The sequence below is a fragment of the Periplaneta americana genome, chromosome 1 (genome assembly GCF_040183065.1).
Source record: "Periplaneta americana isolate PAMFEO1 chromosome 1, P.americana_PAMFEO1_priV1, whole genome shotgun sequence".
NCBI classification, from domain to species: Eukaryota; Metazoa; Arthropoda; class Insecta; order Blattodea; family Blattidae; genus Periplaneta; species Periplaneta americana.
The window spans coordinates 91,168,325-91,195,425 of record NC_091117.1 but is presented as its reverse complement, the minus strand read 5'-3'; the positions used below and the strand labels follow the sequence as shown (position 1 = coordinate 91,195,425).

The following is a 27,101-nucleotide window of genomic DNA, read 5'->3' as shown; positions in this document are numbered from 1 at the left end:
TGGGGCACATATCAAAAGAGACCAGTGACTGTTTTCACATGTAGATGCTATTGTAACTGGAACACGATCTCATTATGTACACAAATAAGAGGTACTATATCGTTTGCATGAAAATAGTTACTTATTTTATAGACATTCTGTATTACCAGTTCCCACTTATGGCTCAGAAACATGGCCAATGACAGTTGTTTTTGAAAGAAAAGTACTTCGTAAAATAACTGGTCCAATCCATGAAAATGGCCAATGGAAGTAAAGATACAACAATGAAGTACCGGTATAAAATATGGAGATAATGTGATAAGAGCTGGAAGATTAAGGTGGCTGGACATGTTATGAGAATGGAAAATTCCGAGATTTCAAAAAAGTTCTGATAACCCTGAAGGACATAAAAGCCAAAGACGACCTAAAACTCGATGGCTGGATGGAGTGTTTGAGGATTTAAGGAAGAAAGAATGTTGTAATTGGAGAAGTGTAGCATAGAATAGTCTTGAGATGGCAGAAAATCATTGAAGAGATAAAGTTTTCTAGAGGACTGTAGCACCAACGAAGAAGATGCTAACAGGTATAGAGCCAGGATTCACAAAATTCTGCTATTTTCTCTGTGAGTGGGACTAACATTATGAAATCAGGAACAGGCTTTCGAGAGAAAATATAATATTAAGAGAGAAAAAAGTGTGAAAAACCTACCACTTTTTGATGTGGCTAAAATTCTTTTACCACTGTTACATATAAAACTAGTGCTAATGAATTTTGTGAAGACAATTAGACAAACCAGGAAAGGAATTTCAATATTTAAGGAGAAAATTTGCAAGGTTAATTGACAATAAAGAAAGGTATTTTAGGCCCATTATTCTGACAAAAATTTGCAAGATTCAGTGAAAATAAACTAAAGAAAGCTATTTTTAAGCCCATTATTCTGCAATCTGCTTAATGATGCTGTGTTTGAGAGAACGACCACTTCAGTTGAAAAATCAGCTTGACTCATCTTTAGATGAGTACCTGTGTGTGAATTTTCTGGGAAACTACAGAGGAGAGAAGTAAACAATCTGCTCTTCTTTCACAGTAACTTGATGTGAACAGAAGATACAGTCCATTAAATACGTTAAATTAGTATTAGAATGAAATGCTACATTGATAAAACAAGAATATCTATATAAAAATTCAATTTCAAGTTGTTTTACTTATTAATGTTATGTACCGGTATTTCCTTTTCAACCACTGTAAAATATGCAGTTGTAAGTTGAAAAGCAACATTATTATTGCATGTAAAATGTGTCTTTACTGTACGTTTGTAAAGGGGTGAAAGAAAGAGCTAGAGTGATAACTGATGTGGAAGATAATAAGAATAGAAGATGACTATAAATATGAAGATAAATATGAATGAATGGTGGTATTGCCACAAAATTCCACTTTGTTTATTAAATTTGTATTGAACGACTGCTGTAATGTTTAAAGTACGTGTTTTTACCTACATTTCACTTTTCGTATTTGAATATGAACATATTTAATGTGATAATACTATTATTTTCAAAATAATCAGAGTAACTGGATAAGATTATTTATAAATAAAGTAAACGAATATATTGTGGTATAATGTGTTTACTTGGAGAAAGAATGGTTAATGTTATGCAAATGAATAATAGATCTACTGATGAAAAGAGACAGAAAGAGAAGAGCCATGCCGTAATCTGAGACAGGCTCAGAGTTCATTGCCTCGATTTGTAACTATGAATGAAGAGTCTGTTGAGACCGCAGGCAGGCTTAGTGGGCTTACTGCTTTACAGGTAGTCAGCAGAAAGCAAGCGGTGTGCCAGTGCACATTGTCTAGCAGCACATCTGCATAGAATCATTATCATCTGCAATAGATAACACGATGACTAATAATCATCTACTCCAGTACCAATCCATCAATCCAGATGAAAGAACAGTGCCAACCTCCAAAAGCTCTACAGAGAAGCTAGACAAAGAGAGCAATATTTAACGTCAGAATAAAAAAAAAAATTCGGATCCATCCAATAGGCCATTTGATATCATACCACGTGCTGCTGAAATGTTGAAACTTACGTAGAAAATATCCAAACAGCATGTACAATCAGGATGAAATTATTGAGGTATAAACTGAAAGACACAGAATATAGACACGTAACTACAGTGAAAGTGTTTTACCTTATACAAGTCTTTAATAAATGATAACTCATGGAAAGATGGGTTGAAACATATTTATTTCTTCCATGATGACTACACTTATGTTTGCAATATGAAATATCAATGGTCATATTTTAAAAAGATGTTACCTGTAAAAATGTCATTGTTCCTTCTAAAAAAATTAGATACATAAAAAAACTTACAACAATGATGACATTTTTACATTACTTATATTGATACTGGCACTTCAATTTTATTTCCATTCATTTTTGCCATTATTATAGCGATAAACCATACAGCACAGAGTGGATGAAGAGAGGTGCAGTTTCCGTTTAAATTTAGCTTTTCTTAGTGCCAGTTTCATTCTATGCCTTGGAATTTATATCAATTTATAGGTCCTAAACACATGAATCTCATGTTCGTGCTCTTTTAAATATTTACAAATTTGATAATACTAAAATTCTTATTCTTAGTAAATATATCATAATCAAATGATTCCATAGTTGGCTATTAAAGCTTAGTATTCAATTTTGGCAATTTCTTTGAAACCAAGGCATAGCATTAAACTGCTACCATAAAGAACAAGTCCCTCAATATGATTCCTTTCCAATGGAAGAAAATTTAAGCTGTTATAAGGACTTGTGTATCCCAAATAGAAATTCTAATTTTATTATGCACCTATACTTATGAATTCATTCTGTACCTGTAGACAAGTTTAAAAAGTAAGAAATATATATTATAACACATAAAATTACATGGAACACATTACAAAATCCAGCCATTTATTTTAACGATTGTTTTTCAAAAGGGGAGAAAAAACCATGATTTGCTAGTGATTTTTTGTACTTGCACATTATTTTTAATTCTTTATACTTTCTTGTATCCCATTTGCTCATCGTGTACTGAAAATAAATTCACACACCACCTGATCAGTAGCGGACTGGCTCTGCGTCTCGGCGCTGCAACCAGCTATTACACAATAAAATACACAATAACATTTAATAATATAAAACAATGATCATATTTAAAAACTATTGGTATATTTGTATGGCAATGAGGTAGACCCAGTATAATTGCTATATGTGTTTTACAACTGTCAACGAAAACATTGGTTTATCCTGCAGTTAGGTCTGGCAAGCCTTGGATCAAAATGCTATTGACAATCAGTCTAAATGTTTCCCATATCTATAATATGTCTCAAAAGTATCTTAGTGTGATTGCAGTACTTGGAATTTACTTTCAAAAGTAATGCACGGATATTCACACAATTCTTACTTTCAATAAATCTGATTTACTGTTTGATATATGTCTGTACAATTCACAGTCATCACTAGATGACAGTAAGTATATATTACAATATCTATGAGGTTAATTTTAACATGTGGGATGGATATGAGAAAGGGGCATTGCACAGTTATGCCATTCTTTCAAATTTTGATATATCTACTTGTAAAATGACTACAGTTACTTCTCCAATATCAGTAAAAATGTACACCCATCTCACGCATAACCTTTCTTTTGTATTGATGAAAAGTTGATAACAGTCATAAAACGTAAGTTATTAACAGAGGTAATGTGACAAAACAGAACAACCAAATCAAGAACAAAGAACTCTATATGTGGTGAAAATATATGTAGAAGTTCAATATTAAATAGTTAAAAATAATTCTTGAAGTAGTTATTACTCTCGAACACTGAGTGGAGTACATAATACATATCAACAGGTTCAACTATGACATCTATGAAGAGATAATAAGATATGCAAATTTGAGAGTTCATAGCTTTAAAAAAGCTAAGCCTATCAATTGTGAATCCAAACACCCCGTAACTAACTGATCATGCTTATATATTTAATGAAGAGGGAACAAGTATCTTAACACTGCATTCGATCACATTACAACAAGCCAATAAAATGGCATCACAGAAAGAGAAGAGAACTTGAAATACTTTCAAATCTTCCCGACTGGTGCTCTATTACTATACAATTAATTCGTCAAATGCACCAGTGAGGAAATATTTGACCATACTTCATGCTAATGGACATCTCTGTAACAGTTTCACACAATCTTCTTCAGTTAAGAAATTATTGATCCACGACTTGCTAAACCTTTCCTGTTTTTAATATTCAACAGTGGTGTTGAATGTTAGAATCCTGTAAGCATATGGTAACAAAGTGTATTTATGTATTGTATCGTTATTATAAAATATACCCGGTTATACATTATTTCTTTTTAAAAAAACATCAGTCAAGTGATTCTGCACTGTAAAAAAAACCCTTGCTGTTAGTTTAGAATAGGCTATTACCAAACTTAACAATGCGATCGGTATTCGGCTTGAAAACGAATACTGGGTTGCAGAATATGAATGTGTATGTGTGTGTGTTGATGTACAGTCAGCTCCTTAAGCTATGCTTGCAAGAAATTAAATACCTCCACAGGTTGATCCAACGATAAAAAAAAAGCAAGACACATATTTGCCTGTACATTAAGGCTGAACATGTGCAGAAAATCATGTCTGCCGTATTGGACAACCTGATAAGACAATTAGGACTATCTACATTTAAACGTGGTACTCAATTTATTATAGCAGAACTTACTGGATTGACTGTACTGCATAATATTATTATTATTCTTAATATTATTATTATTCACTAAGAATATCTTTAAAAAAATTCAGAACACAAATATTCAATTCCCTACAAAACAATTAAAACTCGTACAACTAATTAAATTACGTTGTACTTTTTATCATATTTGATTCAAAGATGATCGGACGACACCCACGCAACAACTGAAATTGGTTATTATTCTATAAAATACCTACATGACAAGATGAAGATGTTGCTACACAGAAACCATGTGGCAAAAATTGTACAAAAACACATTTAGAAAAAATGTTGATCTTTTTGTGTCATTCAAAGTTTTATATAGAGTAATTTCTGCTTAATGTTAATATTTAAAATTTAAATACAGATTTAATTCTAAACATCATGAATACTGTCTGGATAACTTCAAACTTTTACTTTAATTTTTAATTATGAGAAATATACGTTCAAATGTTGTAAAAAGTTAATATTTTTTTCAATGCTCTATTCATTTACCAAAATATGAAATAACTTCCATTTTAGTAACTCATCAATGTTTAAGGTGTCTGACAACACAAACAATAAAACAGCCACAGATTTAGCCTATTATTTATATTGTAGCAATTTAAAAAAAAAAGAAGTCGTATTAAATATAAAATATCAGGGAATGTAAATTCAGGAAATAAAATTGCAACTATTGAACATGCCACTAAGCAATGAATACTCAGATAATTAAACCAATTTTTTTTTCTATACTCAGTAGCTAACTTCCGATTACAATGATGATGTACAAAATGAAGCATGGCCACTTCGAAAGTTACATCCGATAAATAGGATTTATGTAGCCACATAATCATTCTCCTATCCTGTAGCTCAACGATATGTGTGTCTCAACAAGAACACATCACGACTTACGATGTAATGGAGCTTAAAACATATCTTCTGAAAGCGTATAAGCATCAATGCGTAACTTAATGCATAAATTTCACGTGAAGTTTGTTTCATAATACTTCGAGTTCATTCACTTCACATTATCGCTGTTGTTATAACAGTAATGCATCTTTCACTTCATTTATGCAGAATTAAAGGTATACGATGGTTAACTGTTGGATGACGTTTAGAAAATCCCTTTCTCTTTTTCTACTACCATCTCACACACTATCACTGGTAAAATAGCAATAAACAGTCTTTCCACTTGACGATTATCAAATCAAGTGTTGACTTATCAGGTAGTTACTCAGCTCAATTCTTTCACGTCTCATCAAGAAATTATACACAAATTATAGAACACAGATACTATAAATGACGATTATTTAAACAGAAACGAGTACACATTAGGCCTGTGGCATGTCACACAAAAATTCAACTATTTCCTTTGATGTTGCAGTTCTCATATTCCTTAGAATAAAGGTTTTCCAGTTATAGTCTACAACACAAAAGGATTACTTCTTTTCATTTAGAATACAAAATATATCATTAAAACAACACTCAATGTTTGTACTGCAATCGTACAAGAGTGTATGCATCTGTCTCTTAACCTGGTCCACAAATATTCAAGACCAAATCTGGATGAAAAGTGGTTATCCTGAGTTTATAAAAAATCATTATTTTATTTCAGTTCTTAATTCATTATTAGAGTTGCCAAAATTTCCTAAACAAACAAGGTTATTGTTTCAATATGCGAACCTCCCACATATTAAGGGTAAACTGCCAATTAAGATGACCTGAGAAAAGACGGTTACTGTTTACTGCTTCTGATGGGTACTAGTTTAAAGGAAGTTTCCTGATGAGCACCAATAATGAACAAAATGTTTATGCATTACATTATTTGCCCTCAGTCTTACACTATTCTATTTGCATTAAAGACTTGATACGAAAAGCATTCTCTTGTATTGTCTTTCTATTCTTTACATATGGTGACTTGGCAAATTCTTGTCAAGACAAATGTAAGCTTTCAACGCTACAGAATATCTAGTTTTAGGGTATGTAATTTATTATAGAGATCAAATATATATATATATATAGAATGGAACATTTATTAGAAATACCGTATATGAAAGAAGAGTACAAAAGTAGCTTTACATTACAATAAACATGGTGAGCATCTCAGTGTTTTGTTTGCTTTATGAATAGAATGTTGTATATAACACAGTAAAAAGTACCAATAAAGAATATAGTACTCATCATCAGGCTTCTGACTCAATCATCGTGAACTTTCATAAGTATAACAAATTATTCACCCATAGTATGACTTCATAATTGATTCCTTTTTAAATCTAGGAAATACTGGCAACCCTAACTTATATGAACGCGCGTAAGTGGTTGACTCTTCACTGAATTGTAATTATATTATTATTATTACTGATAATGCCTCATGATTCTACACAGAAAATCAGTTTCATTGTTTAATATACTAAGAAACTGACTTTCAAAAATAACTTTTTTTTTTTTACTTTTTATAATTTTGAAAGCTTTCACTACAATTCAATCTAACACTGAAGTCTATTTATACATTGATAAAATATACTTATGCTCTTACTCCTGGCCTTCTTTGGATTATAGATGAGCTTTCTTGTTCGTGTTTTCCATTCCCTCTGTTCTGCAACATCTATTATACAGTTGCAACTAAAATCCACACAAGCATCCGCAACTTCCAAGATCCCATGTGGTACTCAATTACAGTGAAATTCATATCTTAAAAAGACTTTCAGCCTAACATTTTGAACCTTAATTTTGATTCAAATAATTACATTGAGACTAATTTCACCATTACAATGTAATGCAATTTTCACATTCCCTGCGTAATAGGGTTTTCCTAATTGATTACCACATGGATTTTGCCAAACATGGGAAAATACACATCAATACCAAATGTTAGTATGGAATTCTGTACAATTCAAGAATATAGTTTATCACTAAAGAAAAAAGAAATCCCATTACCCAGTCTGATTCCTTGTTAACTTACTCTTCGCTAGATCCTTCTGAAAGTAAATTCTAGCTATACTCATCACCATCTCTTGTTGGAGATACTGAGGGTAGTGCTGGTGACTGCTGTATTTTGTGTATGAATTTCCTTTGTCCAGAGTCTCCTGTTTTCTGCGCCCCTCTCTTTGGGGCATTTCGTGTTATCAGAGGTGTTATTCTTGCCAATGTAGGTACAGCGTCAAAGCCCCCACCACTAATGCTACTACCATCATCATTTCCGCCTCCAATTCCACCTCCAGTAGCTCCTCCTCCTCCACCTCGTTCTCCTTCCCCTCTTTCTTGTTCTTGTTCTCCTCCTCTTACTCGTTCCACTTCTCCTTCTCCTCCTTCCTCTCCTCCTCCTCCTTCTCCTTCTATAGCACTGTAGCCACCACCATCTTCGTCTCCAATGGTGCCACCACCTTCTTCAACTCCAACATTACTGCCACCACCATCGCCGCCACCACCACCACCATCACCATTACTGCCACTACTACCACAGACAATCTCGCCAACTCCTCCTCCTTCAGAATTGCCTCCATCTGACTCAGAGCCTTCTACTTCTTTGGGACTACTTTCACAGGGGGAACCAGTAGACTTCTGCAAGGTCTCAACAATGGCTTCCACTCTTCGTTTTTTTCGTGTTGTTCCTACATTAGTGGACGTTGAAGGAGACTTCTTTGCTTTTGAAGATGATTCTGTAGGAGTAGAAATGGGGGCAGGCTTCTCATTCTGAATTTGCGATTTTCGTGCTGGAGATCCTCGTGGTTTTGTTTGCTTAGCTTTGGAAGCATTACTGTTTGCTCTCTTTTTGCGAGGCCTTCCTCTCTGAGGTTTTACTTCTGGAGTACTGCTGCGGGATATATTCTCAGGGCTTGCAATAGCTGCTAAGGTTAAATCATCTTCACTTTCTCCTGAGTCTGCTGCACCTTTCCTCGTCACTTTCCGTGGAGAAGTTTTTTGTCTGTTCTTTTTTAATATGCGATGTCGACCTTCTCCTGAAGTGCCTGGTGTAGCTAAGGATTCATTTTGCCTTGCTGTTGATTTCTTTGAAGCTGGTGATTTTTTCGCTCTTGTAGTTTTTTGGACTTCACTCTTCCCTGATGGAATACTAGAGTAATCTTCAAATGCTGCAGAGGTGGAGGGCTGCTTCACTGCTGCTTTTCTTCCTGGAGATCCTTTTTTTGGAGATTTTTTTGTTGGTTGCAAGGGTTTCTCTTCCTCTTCTTCTTTAGGTGAAGACTGACTTGTTGAGTCGTCATCTGTTTAATTAAAATAATCATTATAAAACAAATCAGTTATATATTCATGACAAGAACGAAATAATTGAACAAGTGAAAAGGAAAAAACCTACATCTTATATCAACATGGCAGCACTATGCATATAGAAAGCCTCTCTGCAGCAAATCAAGCAGGATAGTTCGTCTAGCAAGAGCAGGTGTAAGCTAGTAAGTTGGTACCATATTCCATCACGGCCTTCGAACAGGGGGGATGAAAGGGAGAGGTATGAAAAGGTTCTGTCTAGTGTGAAATTTAGCTCTATGACAAGTGAATGTTACTTGGTGGTGATAATGTGTCTGTTAAAGAACGAGTGTGTTTAGTGCAACTCATTTTCTGCAAAACTTCTAAAATTATGGGGTCTGGTAGAGTTTCTGGGTAGCTCAGTCGGTAGAGCATTGGTGCGCTCAGCCAAAGGTCCCAGGTTTGATACCCGGCCCCAAAACAATTTTTCTCTTAGAATTATTAAATTATTGTTTAATTATTTAAATCAGATTTATATGAATTAAATCAGATTTTTTTAAATTTAATTTTCGTTGAGAAATCATTTGAAATTATTCTCAGATTGGTGTATGTTGTATTGTTTATGAACTACCTGGGATGAACAATGAAGAATCGTTCTAAATACTGTTTTTTAACAATATTATGAATTAGGGTATGATACATTACAACATATTTTTTAAGCATTTCTTCTGTTTCATAGCTGAATGCGACAGAAGAAACTGTAGCATAACAGAGTTTTGCAACTTGTGTATTTAACTTCTCTTTGCATTTTTCTCTTGTTTGGACGACAAAGGAACTAAGCAGACTTTGCTTAATTTTTAGAGTTGATCTATCTGTGGATAGCTGATCTGTAACATTAATGACATCATTTGTTTTGTTACTGAACGTGCAACTACTGGACTTGCCTCTTAAATTTTGATCTTCATTGTCAGATGTTGCAGTATCCTAATTTTTTTTCTTGATTACCTTTAATGCTATTACATTTCTGAATGTAACTTCATTGTAGCAACTAATCTCTGCATTTCTGAACTACATGATTTGCATTTAGCTTTCATGTCTTTCCCATTTGAAGTGGAAAGTTTTTTAAATTCTGCCCATACTAGATCAAGTTTTCGGCCTGGCTTACTCACTGTAAGTTATCAGCAACTTTCTTGCTAGGCTTTTACAAGTAGAACAACTGAATACATTTCAATTAAGTGATTCTTCTATATTAGCAAGTTACTACTAATGGCACAAAACAAACTAAAAAGAAATTGCAGACTGAATTTGAACAACATTACATTACAAGCAATAAGATAATAAGAATGCAAACTGATCTATTATTCCGATTGTAACTTTAGCTGCATTGAAAGGATCAATTGCTCTCCTGAAGCATCACCTATATTCGAAATGAACCAAGTTCATTAGCATTCTTTACTTTTTTGTAACACTTGCCTCTCTAAAACTAGGTATATTTCCACCAATCACAAAATGTATTTCCAGCTATGTACTTGTAGGAGTTTCATTGTCAAAACAAAATTAATGGTTCACTGAACTTGTAAACATTTATATGGTTAAGTACTCTTTGTTCCTTGTGGGAGCTCACGAATAGTGAGAAGATTTCTAAATTCCCAATAGGTATGTCAATATTGTTAACATACAGGTCATAGGATATATTTGTAAATTTATTACTTCAAAAATTAATAATAAATATAATTTTAAAAATAATTCAGTGATTTGTATCATAAAAGTAATTTTTACTTAAATCAGTGATGTATATTAACTCGTCAGCACATGCGTTGGGATAAATTTTACTCCAACAATATTCAAAATCATTTTCAACAATGAATAAATGCTTTTATTATCTTCATATTTATAATACCTCTCAAACAAATATTGTGCATTGTTGTGGCATATTATTGGTTTAGTTTCTGGGGTGTAAGCATCGTTTTTCAGTTTGGGATGAATTTTTAATCCATGAGTGTATTCATGTAAAGTCAAATTTCACTTTAAAAACCTCAGAGTATAACAGATAAGGGGGCTGTATTTACATCCATACTTTCAACTCAATGGCAGAACAAGGCCACAAACTCGGCAAATTAATTATTGGCTTGATGAAGAAGAGTATATTGAGGGTGATGAATAGGGAGTGGATGTTGATGAAAAGTCATCTTATTTTTCTCGTTAGGACAATATCTATTAATATATAAATCCTTTCTATGTTGATATCAACGTAAAAAAGTAATATATTATATTTGCATTTTTGTATTTTTGACGTTTTTGAACTAATAGGTAATTTTTATATTTTTTCGGGGTTTTTTGGTCATTTTTAATACTTTGAAGAAGTTTTAGATCATTTGGAATGTAGTTTACTTTCTTCTTTACCGATAGGTCTGTTAAATCATTTTCTAACCAAATAGGTCAGTAGTAATTGCCTACTGAATAAGTGAATAACGGTGAAGTTTGAGTTTTATAGTTTGGAACAGTCTCTAAAGTCCAGCCCTCATTCCACTGAAGGCTTCATTTCACTAACAGAAGTAATATAAAATGCTTGACAGCAGCTTAATTTAAGTGAAGACTTTGACCGCTACTGTTCTTTTGTCAGTACGAGGATGCCTTTAGAATTTGTTTGGAAGGTGGTGAAACTTTCACCATGTCCTGGACAGGACGTTGTCTTCTCAACATGGTTCGGAAAGAATGTCTACTATAGTAAACAATATTTTTAACACAAAAGTTTGCAAGAATGCACACTGCACCCGCAATTTGTTTTGTCATTCACATTCCCTCATCTGGAAGATCTGGTAACAAAATGAAGTGCGGAAGGAGGAGGAGACGGAGAATGAAAGCACTAACATGGACCTCCCCTGATTGAAACACACTGTAAACCCTCATTAAAATCTATAGTTTTCCCTGAAACCTTCATTTTGTTGCATGTTCTTTCTTTATCTTAGCCAAATTCCAGGAAGTTGCCTCCTCTCTCCGACATTTGCAGGGCAGTCATTGAAACAAGGTGACTAATTTTTAAGAAGTTGTGGTGCGAGTACGGTGAATAATATTTAAATGTCATTTTCTTTTAATTTCATGTCATTTTTCCATTAGTTTAAGGGCATTTTAATGATCATTTTAAGTAGATTTTTAGGTCATCAACATCCGCCCCCTAGTGATGAACATGATAGCGATAATGATCATTTATCAGATAGTGACCACAACAATATATCCGAAGAAGAATATATGGAAATTTATGATGATGGTGATTTATGAAGATAAAGATGATTCTATATACATAGATGGATGGAACTAAGGAAGAGACTAGTGAAGTGCTTTGTGTGGAGTGTAGCATCGTATAGGGCAGAAACATGGACATTACGACGAAATGAAGAGAAGTGACTAGAAGCATTTGAAATGTGGATATGGAGAATGATGGAGCGTGTGAAATGGACAGACAGAATAAGAAACGAAGCAGTGTTGGAAAGAGTGGGCGAAGAAATAATGATGTTGAAACTGATCAGGAAGAGGAAAAGGAATTGATTGGGTCACTGGTTGAAAAGAAACTGCCTTTTAAAGGATGCACTGGAAGGAATGGTGAATTGGAGAAGAGTTCGGGGCAGAAGAAAATATCAGATTATAGATAACATTAAGATATATGGATCATATGCAGAGACTAAGAAGGCAGAAAAAGGAAAGACTGGAGAATACTGAGTTTGCAGTGAAAGACCTGCCCTTGGGCAGAACACTATGAATGAATGAAAATGAACGGATAGTACAGTCTGGCAAAAAAAATGAATCCCCTTGAGACAGGAGAACAAGAGGCTATAATATAAGTCACCCATCTATCTGGAAAGGAAAAGGTCGTGAACCCAAATTACCATTGGAAATATGGTTTTGTCTTATTGATGATGATATTTTAGATGTTAGTGTGAATTCCAAAAATATCTAGTACATCCATTCAATTATAGGGCGATTCAGCCAGAAACATGACGCTTCACCATCAAATTCAGGAGAAATAAAATTCAGTGGTCATTGTGAAAGGTGCTCGAGAAGCATAGATCGCAAAACTATAAACAAACGTGTGTCAGATGTGTCAAAAGCTCATATATAAAGACATTTGGTTTATGTTGTGTGAAAAAATGTTTTAATCATAAACATGAGTCTGATTTCTCAGAGTAGGATGTGCTTCCGTGAAGTTTTGATAATGTAATAAATTAAACCAACCAGAATAAATATGTTCAAATATAACAGAACTAGTATAAATTAAGAGCATATTCAATTTTTTTCCACAACTAATTAGTGATTAAAATTCTGTAAAAATGTAATTTGTTCTTAATGTGAAGTTAGAAATAAATATTTAAATTACATAAAATACAAAAAACTGATACCAATAATAATTATTGTTTCTGATATTAAAATGTTGGGGTAAAAATATACTCCATGCATGTGCTGATGGTATACAATTGTACTCATGTGGTGCAGGGTTATAAAAATCTACAGATTAAAATCATGATTTAAATCAAAACATTGCACCCTGCCAATGGATAAGAAGAAAATGCCTATTGAAAGATGCACTGGAAGGAATGGTGAATGGAAAAAAAGTTCGGGGGAGAAGAAAATATCAAATGATAGACAACATTGAGATACGTGGATCATATCGAGCGCATCATACCAAAAGGAAATGTAGCTTTATTGAAACATAAAAAATTAATAAATAATAATAATAACAATAATAATAATAATAATAATAATAATAATAATAATAATCCGAGGCATGACAGCCCATGAAGGATCATAATCGGCCAGCCGGCTGCTGGCCTCAATACCACACGCTGAAGCAGAAGTGGACGATCATCTAACCAGAATGGAGGTATCGCATGATGATCCCCCCCAACCGTTATAGTTGGCTTTTGTAACCAGATTTCACTACCTATCGTAGTTCCCCAAGTGCATCTCGATGATGGGTGGGCACTGGTCCTATACACTGGCCGAAATTTCATGAGAATATTTCTTCCCCCATGAGGACTTGAACCAGCGTGCTTTCCATAACATGAGTCCTAAGCAGGATGCCTTAGACCATGATGCCACAGCATGGGACGAAACATTTTAATAGAACCTATTTATGTTTGAAAACGAACATTTGAGGATTACAATGGGTATGAGGAAGGATCAAAGAAAGTACCTTGTTATGTAGACAAGAATGGAAAAAATTAGTCGTATTTAAATGGCTCTAATGTAAAGTTGCAGATTTGTTGATACACACTTCTGGCATGGTACCCTCGATATGCAGAGATAAGAGGAAGGCAGAAAATAGGAAAGATTGTAGAATGCTGGATTTGCAGTGAAAGAGCTGCCCTTGGACAGAACACTATGAATGAATGAATAATCCATCAACTGAGATTCAAGCTATTTTAAACTGCTTCTTGCAGACAAAACAAGGAAAACTACGAAGAAAATGTTTTTTTTTTTCAATTATTATTACTATTATTATTATTATTATTATTATTATTATTATTATTATTATTATTACTTCTATTACTACTACTACTACTACTACTACTACTATGAAATAGTGAAGTGATGTAAGAAGTAAAGTGAGCTAGGAGTAGGAATTAGCCATGATGGTTGTCAGTAAGGACTAAGAAGTATGAAAGAAAGAAATGTAGTACTGGGTGGGATAGAGAATTCGAAAAAATATTTTATGTCATATGAGTAAAATAAGAAAGAGATAGAAACAAAAATGAATAGTATGTGTAGGGAAAATAGACACTAAATTAAATAGTAAATGCAGTATTAGGGATAGGGGAATTAGATTAAGATAGATTTAGAATGGTAAATAGTGACAGAGATTAAAATACAAAATAGAGGAAGTGGTAAGTGAAAATGAATGGAGACAGAAGGACACAGTGTTGAATAAAGGAAGAGAAGTGCATGAGTCGTTCACTAAATTTATAAAATAATGTAAGTTAGTATAAGAACAGAAATGGTGGTCAGCATACAGGAATGTGAAGGGCCAGCAGGACCAAATTGTTAGGTGACAATAAATAACACATTATTATTATTGTTGTTGTTATTGTTATTATTATTAGTATTATTATTATTACTTATTGATAAAATTATAAATTTGCTTAAAGATTAAGGACATCCCTTCAGAGAAAAAACTTAAGTAATTCCATAAATTTCAATTACAGTGCATGTATTAGTTGCTGCATTAAGCTACAAGTTTAAATCAGAATTGAAGGGCTCAGAACCATAGCGGGCCAAGCACCATTTACTAAAACCGTAGAAAACAAGGGTTAAAATGAAGTTATTACCATAATTCAATGGAAACATATAGCAAGTAATATAAAGTATACACATTAAAACTAAATGATATGTCAATCTGCATTAAACTATGGTATTCACTTAACTTTAACCCTTGTTTTCTCCGTTTTTAATAAATGGCGCTTGGCCCACTATGGCTCTGAATCCTTCAATTATATGCTAATGTCACACTGCTTACAAGTGAGTATCATAAATTAACAAAGTACAGTACCACTATAGGTACATCATTTGATTCAATTTGTTTTTCTATGCTGAATCTCGTGCATCTACTAAATGTGAAATACTTTACATTCAGCAGTATTATTCCCTTCTTTACACACCAATATTGCAAATAATATAATCTTCACAGCAACATCATACTTGTAAGTACAGTAAATGTCACTGTAAGTAAAACATTGAAACTATAATCTCACAAATAATCTGGCAATGAAGTGTCATGTGGATACCAAATTCATAATGTTTCTTTCAAAGAAAAAGAAAATTATGATTTATTTAATGACGCTCGCAACTGCCGAGGTTATATCAGTGTCGCCATGTGCCGGAATTTTGTCCCGCAGGAATTCTTTTACATGCCAGTAAATCTACTGATATGAACCTGTCGCATTTAAGCACATTTAAATGCCATCAACCTGAGCCAGGATCGAACCCGCAACCTCGAGCAAAGAAGGCCAGCATTATACTGCGCTACCAAGGCTGACTTCTTTCAAAGAAAATTAACTACATTTATTAAGTGATTATCTTACCTTCAGTTGGGTCACCACTGACATTAGTAGGGACACCTTCTGGAATGTGCAAGCCAGCCTCAGCAGCAGACATAGCATAGAAGCAGTGTTTGTACTGTGGATGATCTGGTGAGATCTCGTGCTTTTCCAATAAGTGACGCCGCAGAGATTTGCGTACAGAGTACGCCTTTTCACACAGAAGGCACTTGATGTGTTTCACGCCCGTGTGAGTCATGAGATGTGCCTTGAGGCGAGCTTGTTGTGAAAACGCCTTTGGGCATCTACGAACAAGCGAAAGTAACACATTATGTTAATCTTGGTAAGATTATTATTATTACTATACAGGGTGATTCAAAACCTCTGCCACAAACTCTGAGGGATGATAGATCTAATAATAAGAAACCCTTTTTATTAAACAACATATGTCTTTTGACGCTTCGTTTCGAAGTTACCGTTGAAAATGTTTTTTTGTTTATTTGTTGAGATGTTTGTAAGAGACGAGAAGGGTTGTTGTTGTTTGTTTACGTTTAATGTTCAATAGTTCAATACCTTTTTCTGTTCAGTGTAATCATCAGCGACGACACTTTGTCCCAGCATGGACGGATTTTAGGTTGGTTGTTGCTTGCCTATTCGACCCTATGGTGCTCTCTGCCGCTGCCTGCTTTTTTTTCATTGTAGTGGCTTCCTATAATTTCTAAATACTAGGCCTACTGGTGCCACTGTCACTTAATGGCAAGGTGGTTGTGATCATGACTCTATGTGCAGTAGTGTAAACATAATACAATGTAGTCAGACAAAAGCTCTAAACTGAATGCAATTGCAACTGCGTTTCGAAGAGGGCGACAACATACGCTGTAAAGTGTGTAACACAGAACTGAACATAAAACTCACTATTGTTCGTGAGACAAACATTCACTCATGCCATTATTATTAAGATTATCCACTTGTTTCATAAATAACTATTATTTGATTTCATTTTTTTGTTGTTGCTTTTTAGTTGGTTATTTAATGACGCTGTATCAACTACTCAGTTATTTAGCATCAATAGGATTGGTGATAGCGAGATTGTATTTAGCGAAATGAGGCAGACAATTCACCACAGATTACCTGACATTCACCTCACAGTTGGGGAAAACTGCGAAAAAAACTCAAGCAGGTAATAATCAGCCCAAGCCGGTATCGAACAATTCATTATTAAGATTTTAAAAATTGGTTATTAATCAATTTCACTCTCAGCCTATTTATAAGGAGAAGCATCTAGATGATATGTCCAGATGAGAAATCACTTGGATTGATCAATGGTACTACATATCAGCACATGACCAAACACCTGCATAGAATTGGAATATATCAGTCCCCTAACTGTCCATTGTGCAACTCAAACCAAGAAATGGATTCGGAACACCTCAAAATCTGTGCTTCAGTGGCTGGTCATGATAATATCTTTGAAAAATATTGGAGTGCAAGAGGTCAAATGACTTTATTGTCAAATGCCTGGCATTAGAAAACAACAACATATCAGCACAACTTCGTACAATGTCCTTCACAAACTCAACTTCTCATCTAAGCCTTAAATATTCCAATATTGCCAAAAGAAAAAAGGGGGAGAAACAGTCTTAGAATGACCTCATATTGGTGGGGGTTTGGTCTACTCAAGCAATGTGCAAATAATCTGAACGACACTGGAGTAGAAAAATCAATGTTCTTAACTTGAGGCACCAGACTGCAAATGAACTGTATTAATGCTTTCCTTCCATTTGGTGGCACTGTGAAGGATAGTCTGCTTACCCTTTCTCATGAATCAATGTATAAATCCTAACTAACAAATCATCTGCAGGGGCTCTGAGAATGAATCCGCTTTCCCTTCTTGAAAGAATGACTCCTTCCTAATGTTATCCAATTCCTCAAACCAAACAGGCTCTTACAAATGGCTTTTAAGGAATCCACAGGTTCATTGCCGCCCTCACATAAGTCCGCCATCGGTCTCTATCCTGTGCAAGATTAATCCAATCTCTATCATCATATCCCACCTCCCTCAAATCCATTTTAATATCATCCTCTCATCTACGTCTCGGCCTCCCCAAAGGTCTTTTTCCCTCCGGTCTCCCAACTAACACTCTATATGCATTTCTGGATTCGCCCATACATGCTACATGCCCTGCCCATCTCAAATGTCTGGTTGGATTTAATGTTCCTAATTATGTCAGGTGAATACAATGCGTGCAGTTCTGCATTGCGTAACTTTCTCCATTCTCCTGTAACTTCATCCCTCTTAGACCCAAATATTTTTCTAAGAACCTTATTCTCAAAGACCCTTAATCTCTGTTGCTCTCTCAAATTGAGAATCCAAGTTTCACAACCATACAGAACAACCGGTTATATAACTGTTTTATAAATTCTAACTTGCAGATTTTTTGACAGCAGACTAGAGGACAAAAGCTTCTCAATCAAATAATAACACGAATTTTCCATATTTATTCTGCATTTAATTTCCTCCCGAATGTCATTTATATTTGTTACTGTTGCTCCAAGATATTTGAATTTTTCCACCTCTTCGAAGGATAAATCTCCAATTTTTATATTTTCATTTCGTACAATATTCTGGTCATGAGACATAATCATATACTTTGTCTTTTCGGAATTTACTTCCAAACCTATTGCTTTACTTGCTTCAAGTAAAATTTCTCTGTGTTCCCTAATTGTTTGTGAATTTTCTCTTAACATATTCACGTCATCCACATAGACACGAAGCTGATGTAACCCGTTCAATTCCAAACCCTCTCTGTTATCCTGAACTTTTCTAATGGCATATTCTAGAGTGAAGTTAAAAAGTAAAAGTGACAGTGCATCTCCTTGCTTTAGCCCACAGTGAATTGAAAAAGCATCAGAGAGAAACTGGCCTATACAGACTCTGCTGTAAATTTCATTGAGACACATTTTAATTGAAGCGTCGGCCAGAACAACATTGTAAGTTACAAAATTTTCATTCGGCGTGTTTCCATGTAATAATGTTGTATGTCATGTTACCTTGCTATACTCTTTGGCTTGCAACTGTCCATCAATGCAGTACGTGAAATTTGTCTGCTCAAAAGTTTGCTACCCTATAAGAACAACGTTGTACATGTACAAATTTTTGCAGCTCCTGTAAATTTTACCAAATGTAACTTATAACGTTGTTCCAGCCGACGCTTCAATTACTTGAACTAGTTTCTTGGGAATACCGAATTCAATAAGAATATTATATAAAACTTTTCTCTTAACCGAGTCATATGCCTTTTTGAAATCTATGAATAACTGATGTACTGTACTCTTATAATCCCATTTTTTCTCCAATATCTGTCGAATACAAAATATCTGGTCAATAGTCGACCTATTACACCTAAAACCGCACTGATGATCCCCAATAATTTCATCTATGTATGGAGTTAATCTTCTCAGAAGAATATTGGACAAAATTTTGTACGTCAACAAAAGCGATATTCTTCGAAAGTTACCACAGTTAGTCTTGTCCCCCTTCTTAAAAATAGGTACAATTATGGACTCCTTCCATTGTTCTGGTACAATTTCCTTTTCCCAAATAGCAAGTACAAGTTTATAAATTTCGCTAGATAATGCACTTCTATCCTCTTGTATTAATTCTACTGGAATTTGATCTTGCACTTTCTCAGATTTTCTATAAATGGTTCAGCAGTTTGTATTTGAATTTCGTCCTGATCATTTGTATTTGACCTATGTACATTAGTTGCCCAAAACTGTTTTTCAATCTGTTCAGGATTGAATGAGAGTCTGCAAGCATATCACCATTTTCATCCTTGATTACGTTTCCCTTGCCTGATATCCGTTCTTAAATTCCTTTATACCCTTATATAAATCTCGAATGTTTTTATTCATACTACAAGGTTGGGCAGATAAAACTGGCCCCATCTCATGTCATATGATTTGGAAGATAAATTATGTAGGGTGCAGTATTGTTTTCTTTTCTTTCTTTTTTCTTGAAAATGTAATTATGTTGGCTACTGTATCTTCCACGTGTTCTGTGTCACTGTTGTTGCGCCATTGTTGCTTATAACCTCTTCTGGTTGCTGTTTAAAAGTCAGACGTTCTAAACACATGTAAAGAGTTGTTTTTTAAAGTCAGACGTTCTAAACACATGTAAAGAGTTATTTTTTAAATAAGCATGACTTATTCAATACCAGAGCGAATATTCATTGTAGAGGTGTACGTACAGACCAGGAAACATAACAATTATTCAGAGACAAATATCCGCTTCACTCAGTACCAGCGAAAAGCAGCATTCAAGATTTGGTGCGAAAATGGCATACGACTGGATCCATAAAAAATGTAACAAGGAACAGAACTCCTTCTGTCCAGACTCCTCAACTGGATCCATAAAAAATGTAACAAGGAACAGAACTCCTTCTGTCCGGACTCCTCAACTTACGACGCGAATTAATGAATTTATCACCCATGAGGAATTGACACGTGTTTTCATGAACCTGTTAAAACGTGCACAGAAGTGTCTAGATGCAGATGGAGGGCACTTCCAACATTTATTATGAAGGTAAATGCATTTTATTTTCATTCCATTTGAAGTTTGTTTCAAATCATTAGTACCTATCAATGTCATAACACGGGCTGGTTTTATCTGCCCAACCCTATATTTGTTTCTACCTCATTCAGTTTTTCCTTCAAGTAACCTCTCTTTTTATTCCTAAGTGTACAACTTACTTCCCATCTTTCATTGAAATAATTATCTCTATTCTCAACTGGATCCTGTAAGAATTTCAATTATGCCTGTTTCCTTCTTTCTATTACCATGCAACAATCTTCATCAAACCAGTTTTTTTTCTTAGTTTCATAATAACCTATGCTCTGCTCAGCTGCAATTTTGATACTATCTCTGATATTTTCTTACACGCTATTAATATCTCTTTCTCAACTTCGTCGGAATTTTCTAAAGTGGCAAACCTATTCAAAATTTCGACCTGATAATGTTGCTTAGTTTCCTCATCCTTTAATTTCATAATACTGAATTTACTAATATTAACTTGTTGCTCTACTCACTTGGCTGCTGATAGTCTTTCTCTTAATTCTCCAATTACCAAATAATGTTCAGAATTACAGTCTGCCCCCCTGAAAGTTCGAATGTCTACTATACTAGTGTGTCTCCGTTTATCTATCAAGATGTGATCTATTTGATTGTGTGTCAATCCATCTGGAGAAGTCCAAGTATATTTATATATATCCTTATGGGGGAATGTTGTATTTTGACAAATTTTTTGATATGGCAAAGTTGACTAACCTAACTCCACTGACATTACTAGTTACATGTAGGCTCTTTTTTCCAACGTGATGCCTATGGTTTAAAAATATCCTCCCGTCCTACTTTAGCGTTGAAATCCCCCAATAAAATATTCAAGTGATATCTAGATAACTGATCAAAAGTATGTTCCAGTTCCTCATAGAAGCTATCCTTTATATGGTCGTCTTTCTCTTCTGAGCATTTATAACTACGATATCGCACCATCTACCCTTAAGTACTAAATATGACCTGTCACTGATAAATTCAACCATTTTACTGCTGATTTTATTCTTTTATGAACAAAGAATCCTGTTCCTAATTGGTGATTATTGTTTCCTTCCCCATAATACAACAAGTAATCTCCTATTTGTGATATGCCATTCCCATCTAACCTAACCTCTTGTAACCCTTGTTACCCCTCCTGTTCTATAAAGACTAGTTACATTCCAAGTACCAAATCTCATAACCTTATTCCTTTGCTGCAGTCGTGCCAGAGAATCAGTCCCATTCCGAGACTTATTGTATGGATTCGTAACAAGCTGTTTTTTTTTACGGTGATGGGTTGTTAGTCCTTTGCTCAACCCCCAAGCTGGAGGACCACCCCTCATCGGCTGTCCATGACTGCTTATTCAATATATTCGTAGCTACCCTCCATATCTGCAGGCCGTCTCCTCTTCCGCAACCTGAGGACGCGCCATGCCGTGGTGATAGGGACCCAGAATACATGGACAGACTCTTACTAGATGATTCAAATGTAGCATTTTTTTTAAATGCATTGTTTATTACAAGATTTTTCAAACTGTGAGGTGCGCCTCCCTGATGAGTGATGAGGCACCAATGTTTACCAAGGGAGGTGCGAGAATTTACTCGATTTTTGTATCGAAATTGTAAAATATGCATTATATTCGAAATAAAACAAAACTACTCAGTAGTAACTTTTTTATTTTCATAGATCCTTGATAACAATCAGATGCATGGGAAGTGCGTCTAGCAATAGTGTCCGTGATTGAGTGTGATTGCAACTAGAGTAGACGAGCAGTCTGGCAACAGCATCCATGACTCAGCATAATTGTAACTAGAGTAGGCGAGCAGCATTAGCGACTAATGTCACCAAGTGTAGTGAGGTTTAGAAGCTTGTTTCACTACGTCTGTTTTCCATTTGAGACTAAGGCTGTGTCTCAAAGCTCAAATTCATACAATACACTAGTAACTAGCAACTAGAGGACTTGTAAACTACATACTAGGGAGCTTTGGACATGTAGCCTATGCTTGAAACATGGCCTTCTTCAAAGACTATTTTTCTAAAAACCATGACATGCCCAACTTGGAGTCAGGCCACAAAGAGAAAAATACTGGAGGACAGGGGTTCAATCCGGTGCTGTGGATTGAACTTTGGCATAGCTCAACGGTGAGAGCGCTTGGTACATAGAACCAGGGACCTGGGTTTGATCCCCGATGCTGGAGCAAATTTTTCTCCTTTAATATTAATTGTTACCATAACAGATGTATTCTGTAGGACCAAAAATCGTAGATAAATCTGGATAGACTCAGTAAATTAGTTTCAGGCACTTAACCGCTGATTAATACTTAAAGAAATATCACATTTATTCATTCATACTCTATCTGTTTTTTTGAAAATAATCTATTTCCTAAAAATGTTCTATACAAGTTACGAGAAGTACTGCGATCCCTTCGTTTATGGAACATAACCTACATCTTTAATATAAAACGAAAATATTTTCAAAGTTAATTAATTATAGTATACTCACAAAGGACAGGTGAAAGTATGCGATGGTTCATGGACAATAGCAACATGTCTTTGGAGATATTTCTCACTGTTGAAACCTTTGCCACACTGCTGACAGAGGATCTGAGTTTGACGATTGTGAATAACACGATGTTCTTTTAAGGCAAAGCTGTTCGTAAATGACTGCAAGAAGAACAAAAATTTATTTGTAATTTTAATACTCAACTACACTGCTCAAAAAATTAAATGAGCGCTTTGAAATTATTCTGTTCCTTTGTAGTTTTATATGTAATAATTAATAACATAATATAATAACAATAACAAATAACAGTGATTTTTTTTTTCTTTTTAGCAGTGTAATGTACACTTTCCCAAATACTGTTGTTTTCCAGTGACATCCAACTTGAGTTTTTCGACTTCTCACCTTCTAACATTTTAATATAAGGCTGTCAGACATTTCCCATTTTCCCATGACAGTGGTCCTTATTATTAAGTTTAATCTAAAATACCTATTTTGCATTAATGTTGAGCACGACAATTATGTCAATTGCATATGTTTTCCTGTGAATATTTATGCTAATTTTTTTACATTACTTTACGACAAACTTAACATAGGGTATTTTTAACAGACTTGGAAACTAAGGAACATTTCTCATTTATGACAAAGGCCTAATACATAATTCCATTTGTCCTAAAACACAAGATTTCTATATGATATCATATGACTCAACACCATAATCTTATCCCTTCATGAAAAATTCATAGGGATGTTTATACACGTATGCCTTTGAGATGACTATTTTAGAATATGATGTATGGATAATTTAAAATGTACTCAGTAAATATTCAGAGAACATCAGGTTCATTCAAACCATGTGTATAAAGGGTGAAAGGGGTATTACTGCATTAATTTTAAGAACAGAATCTTTAGATTGTAAGTAACAAAAACGTCAAATGTCATTTTGGTATTTGAATAACAGTTTAGCCGAAAGAAATTATTTGAAGTTTCACACCCATTTATGGTAAAACTACTGTATATTGAGATGTATGAATAGTAACATATCAATGCGAAGAACAAGCAGGAAAAAATATTCCTTCGTCATTCTTCGAAAAATGTTTCATTTGTGTAATAATATACTAAATTAACTGATTAAAAATACATTTACAGTATGACAGAATCTTCAGAGAAATCCGGCATCGCTGCACTTAAGAGTTGCTTGGCAAGTGTAGACTGTCTATCTACATTCTTACGTTGTATTTCAGTATTAGCAAGTCTTATGCCAGTCTGTTCGTAGAATTCTAAAGGTGAAGTTAATTAAGGACAGCGCCAAAATTTACTAATCATGAGTACCTAGATATGCTTTTAATTTATGGGGAATCAAGACAGAATTCCCATGAATCAGTAAAGCTGTATCAGATGAGATTTCCTAACAGAAGAATGTCAAATCCGAGAATGTTTGTTGCTGTGACACAACGAGAGTTATAGAGACTTTGTGATTCTAGCCTGTAGAAATAGAGGGCTCAGATTACTAGCCTCTCTTTATGTGTGATAAAGTTTATTGCATTATCTTATTTGTTCTGCACAGATATGATTACTGTCAAGTTCTAGTGCAATTTGTTTTTATTTCTTGCAGAGTAATTCAGCTGAAAGTATGGATATGTTAATAAATTTTAGGGTTTTTTATTATTCACAAACTCTTAATACAATAGGCCTGCTGATGTTGAGAATTAGCCTACTTATGTTTGTTTATTATGAATTGCAAGGTTATCTTTAAGTATTTCGTTCTGTTTACTTTATTCGTAAACATAACAGTACATGTATGAATTTTTTTCTCTAGAAAGCACACTGCCCTAAAAATTAGCTGTTATCAATCATCTCCTCAATGAAAGACCTCTTGATACAATCAGAAATGAATCCGCAAATCAAGATTTCAGGTATAACTCCCTGTAAAGTTAAACCAAAGGTCCCGGGTTCGATACCCGGCTCTGGAACAATTTTTCCCTCGAAATTATTCAGAAATGAATCCTTTGTTTATTACTACAGAATTAGGCTTCGTACTTCCACAGCTGTAAACAAAGTATTGTGCTGCTGCAACATATCAACTTTCAATCTCTTAATAGAAACTCGATTTTTTCCATAATCATTATAGACAGAGAAACGGTTATTCGAACTTGTCTACTAGTTTAATTGATATCTACTACTATAGGCATCCTACAAACAAAACTCAGCTCAGACTCCTCACGGCGCGCATGCTATACCCCTCTTACTCCCCTGCAGTAGGCTTGAAAGATGCTGGAAATGGGAGCATATGCCATCTGTGCGAGACAGTCACACCCACTGGTTTCTGCGCACCGAGTTTTCCTTGTTGGATGCCTATAGTTCAAACTAATGCAGTTATACCCCTTTCACCCTGTATACACAATCACATATTAAATCAAATATAAAAAATATAAATTTCTTTGACTCTGATGTATTCAGGACAAATTTAAATATTTATGGGTGTGTTTACTTCCATCTGATATAAGCGTAGTATAAGTCTTATGAATTTTCTAATAACAACAATTAGATGAACACTTCAAGAAACAACTCATCACATACACATCATGTACATCAACTTAAAAAAAGATCTATTAAACCATTTGACATTCCCAAAGTTCAAGAACTCTTTAAAGCTGTAATTTACTAATGTTCAGTACATTTTTAAGAATATTAGTTAGTGTACCAGTAGTATAATGAAATGCTGTGAGCCACATACTTAAAAAAAAAAGTTAAGTACTTCACCACCCATACTGAAACATTTCATTGTATTGAAAGTGCCGAGCAAGTACATATAATGTTCCTAGGATATAAATTAATATTTACCTTGCTGCATATCTCACAATTGATCAGTCCTTCCCCTGTATGCTTCCTTATGTGGTACTTCAGTTTCTGAAAAAACATATGAACTTTAATGTGACATGACATAAAAACAATAACAAATTTAATTTATAATGACATTTTATGTATACAGTACCACAGTTTTATTTAACTTATTTTTATTTGCATTTTACAGAAATTGAACACAAGCACTGATTATTTCTTATTCACTTCATATAACCAAGTCCATAAAATAACATGGGGTTGCAAGGAGTAGTGAAATGCATTCCATAACCTCTCCTACTCAAATCCCATCCTCACCTTCCTGTGGAGCAACCTGCTTTTAACATATGAGGCTCTGGAGACCGAGTCAGAATGGTGTAACTGTTCCATCAAAAAAGGGAGGAAATGCCATTTCATCATGTGGACTCGCCATGGCATGCATAAACATTTCCTAAGTGGTGAAGGGGAGATATGGCCAGTGGAGTTGTCTGACAGTCCTCCCAGCTAATCATATGAATGTGCTAACCAACAGCAGATGCGGTCCTCCAAACAGTTTGGGGGTTGTGTGTATGTGATATAACCGCCATAACATAAAAACATGGTGCCTACATTAAAACAGGTATACATTTTGATACTTTTCCTATATTGGACAGCAAGAGAGTTAAAGGCTTTATTGCCAAGCATTCAGCATTACTTAACAACATAAAATAACATAATGATGTTGAACTGTAAATAAAGATTGACCTACATAACAGTCAGTGGTCTCAAATCATTACGAAAGTCCTGTCAATGCCAATTACATATAAGGATAGCCTTAACCGACATGCAAGGTCAGGTCACTTCAGCATCTCATATTGGGGAGAGGGGAATATCTTACAAAGGTGCTGGTGTTCTAGAACACTCAATGGTTGAATCAATATGCAAACATATGAACACTTTCCTGAAAATATATTCCTTCCTTCCACCTAAGAACATTATCTTGTAGAAATAATACTCCTTCAGCAAGATAGCCATCCTATGCACCATGCTGGCAGCATTCAAAGATGGTTTCAGAGGAGTCCTGAGATCAAACTTATTCACTTGCTTCTGGTGTCACTTGATTTGATTATTACAGAACATGCATGGGTGGAATTGAAAAAGTGACTGAGAATCACAACAACCACTTCGAGACAAACGAGTTGTGGAATACCTGGGAAGATTTCACT

The 27,101-nt window shown here is 34.6% G+C and overlaps 1 protein-coding gene across 2 annotated transcripts in view; it reads right to left on the bottom strand.

The window, feature by feature from the left end:
- Positions 1-2,205: 2,205 nt before the first annotated feature.
- LOC138698154 (uncharacterized) overlaps positions 2,206-27,101 on the bottom strand; it is a 102,326-nt gene continuing 77,430 nt past the window's right edge. For both annotated transcript variants that reach the window (XM_069823900.1, XM_069823909.1), the window contains exons 8-11: positions 25,900-25,965; positions 23,059-23,219; positions 16,009-16,268; positions 2,206-8,955 (exon numbers count right to left, since the gene is read on the bottom strand). In XM_069823900.1, the coding sequence (XP_069680001.1) occupies positions 7,724-8,955; positions 16,009-16,268; positions 23,059-23,219; positions 25,900-25,965 (1,719 nt within the window). In that variant the 3' untranslated portion in view covers positions 2,206-7,723. The remainder of the gene's footprint in view (positions 8,956-16,008; positions 16,269-23,058; positions 23,220-25,899; positions 25,966-27,101) is intronic.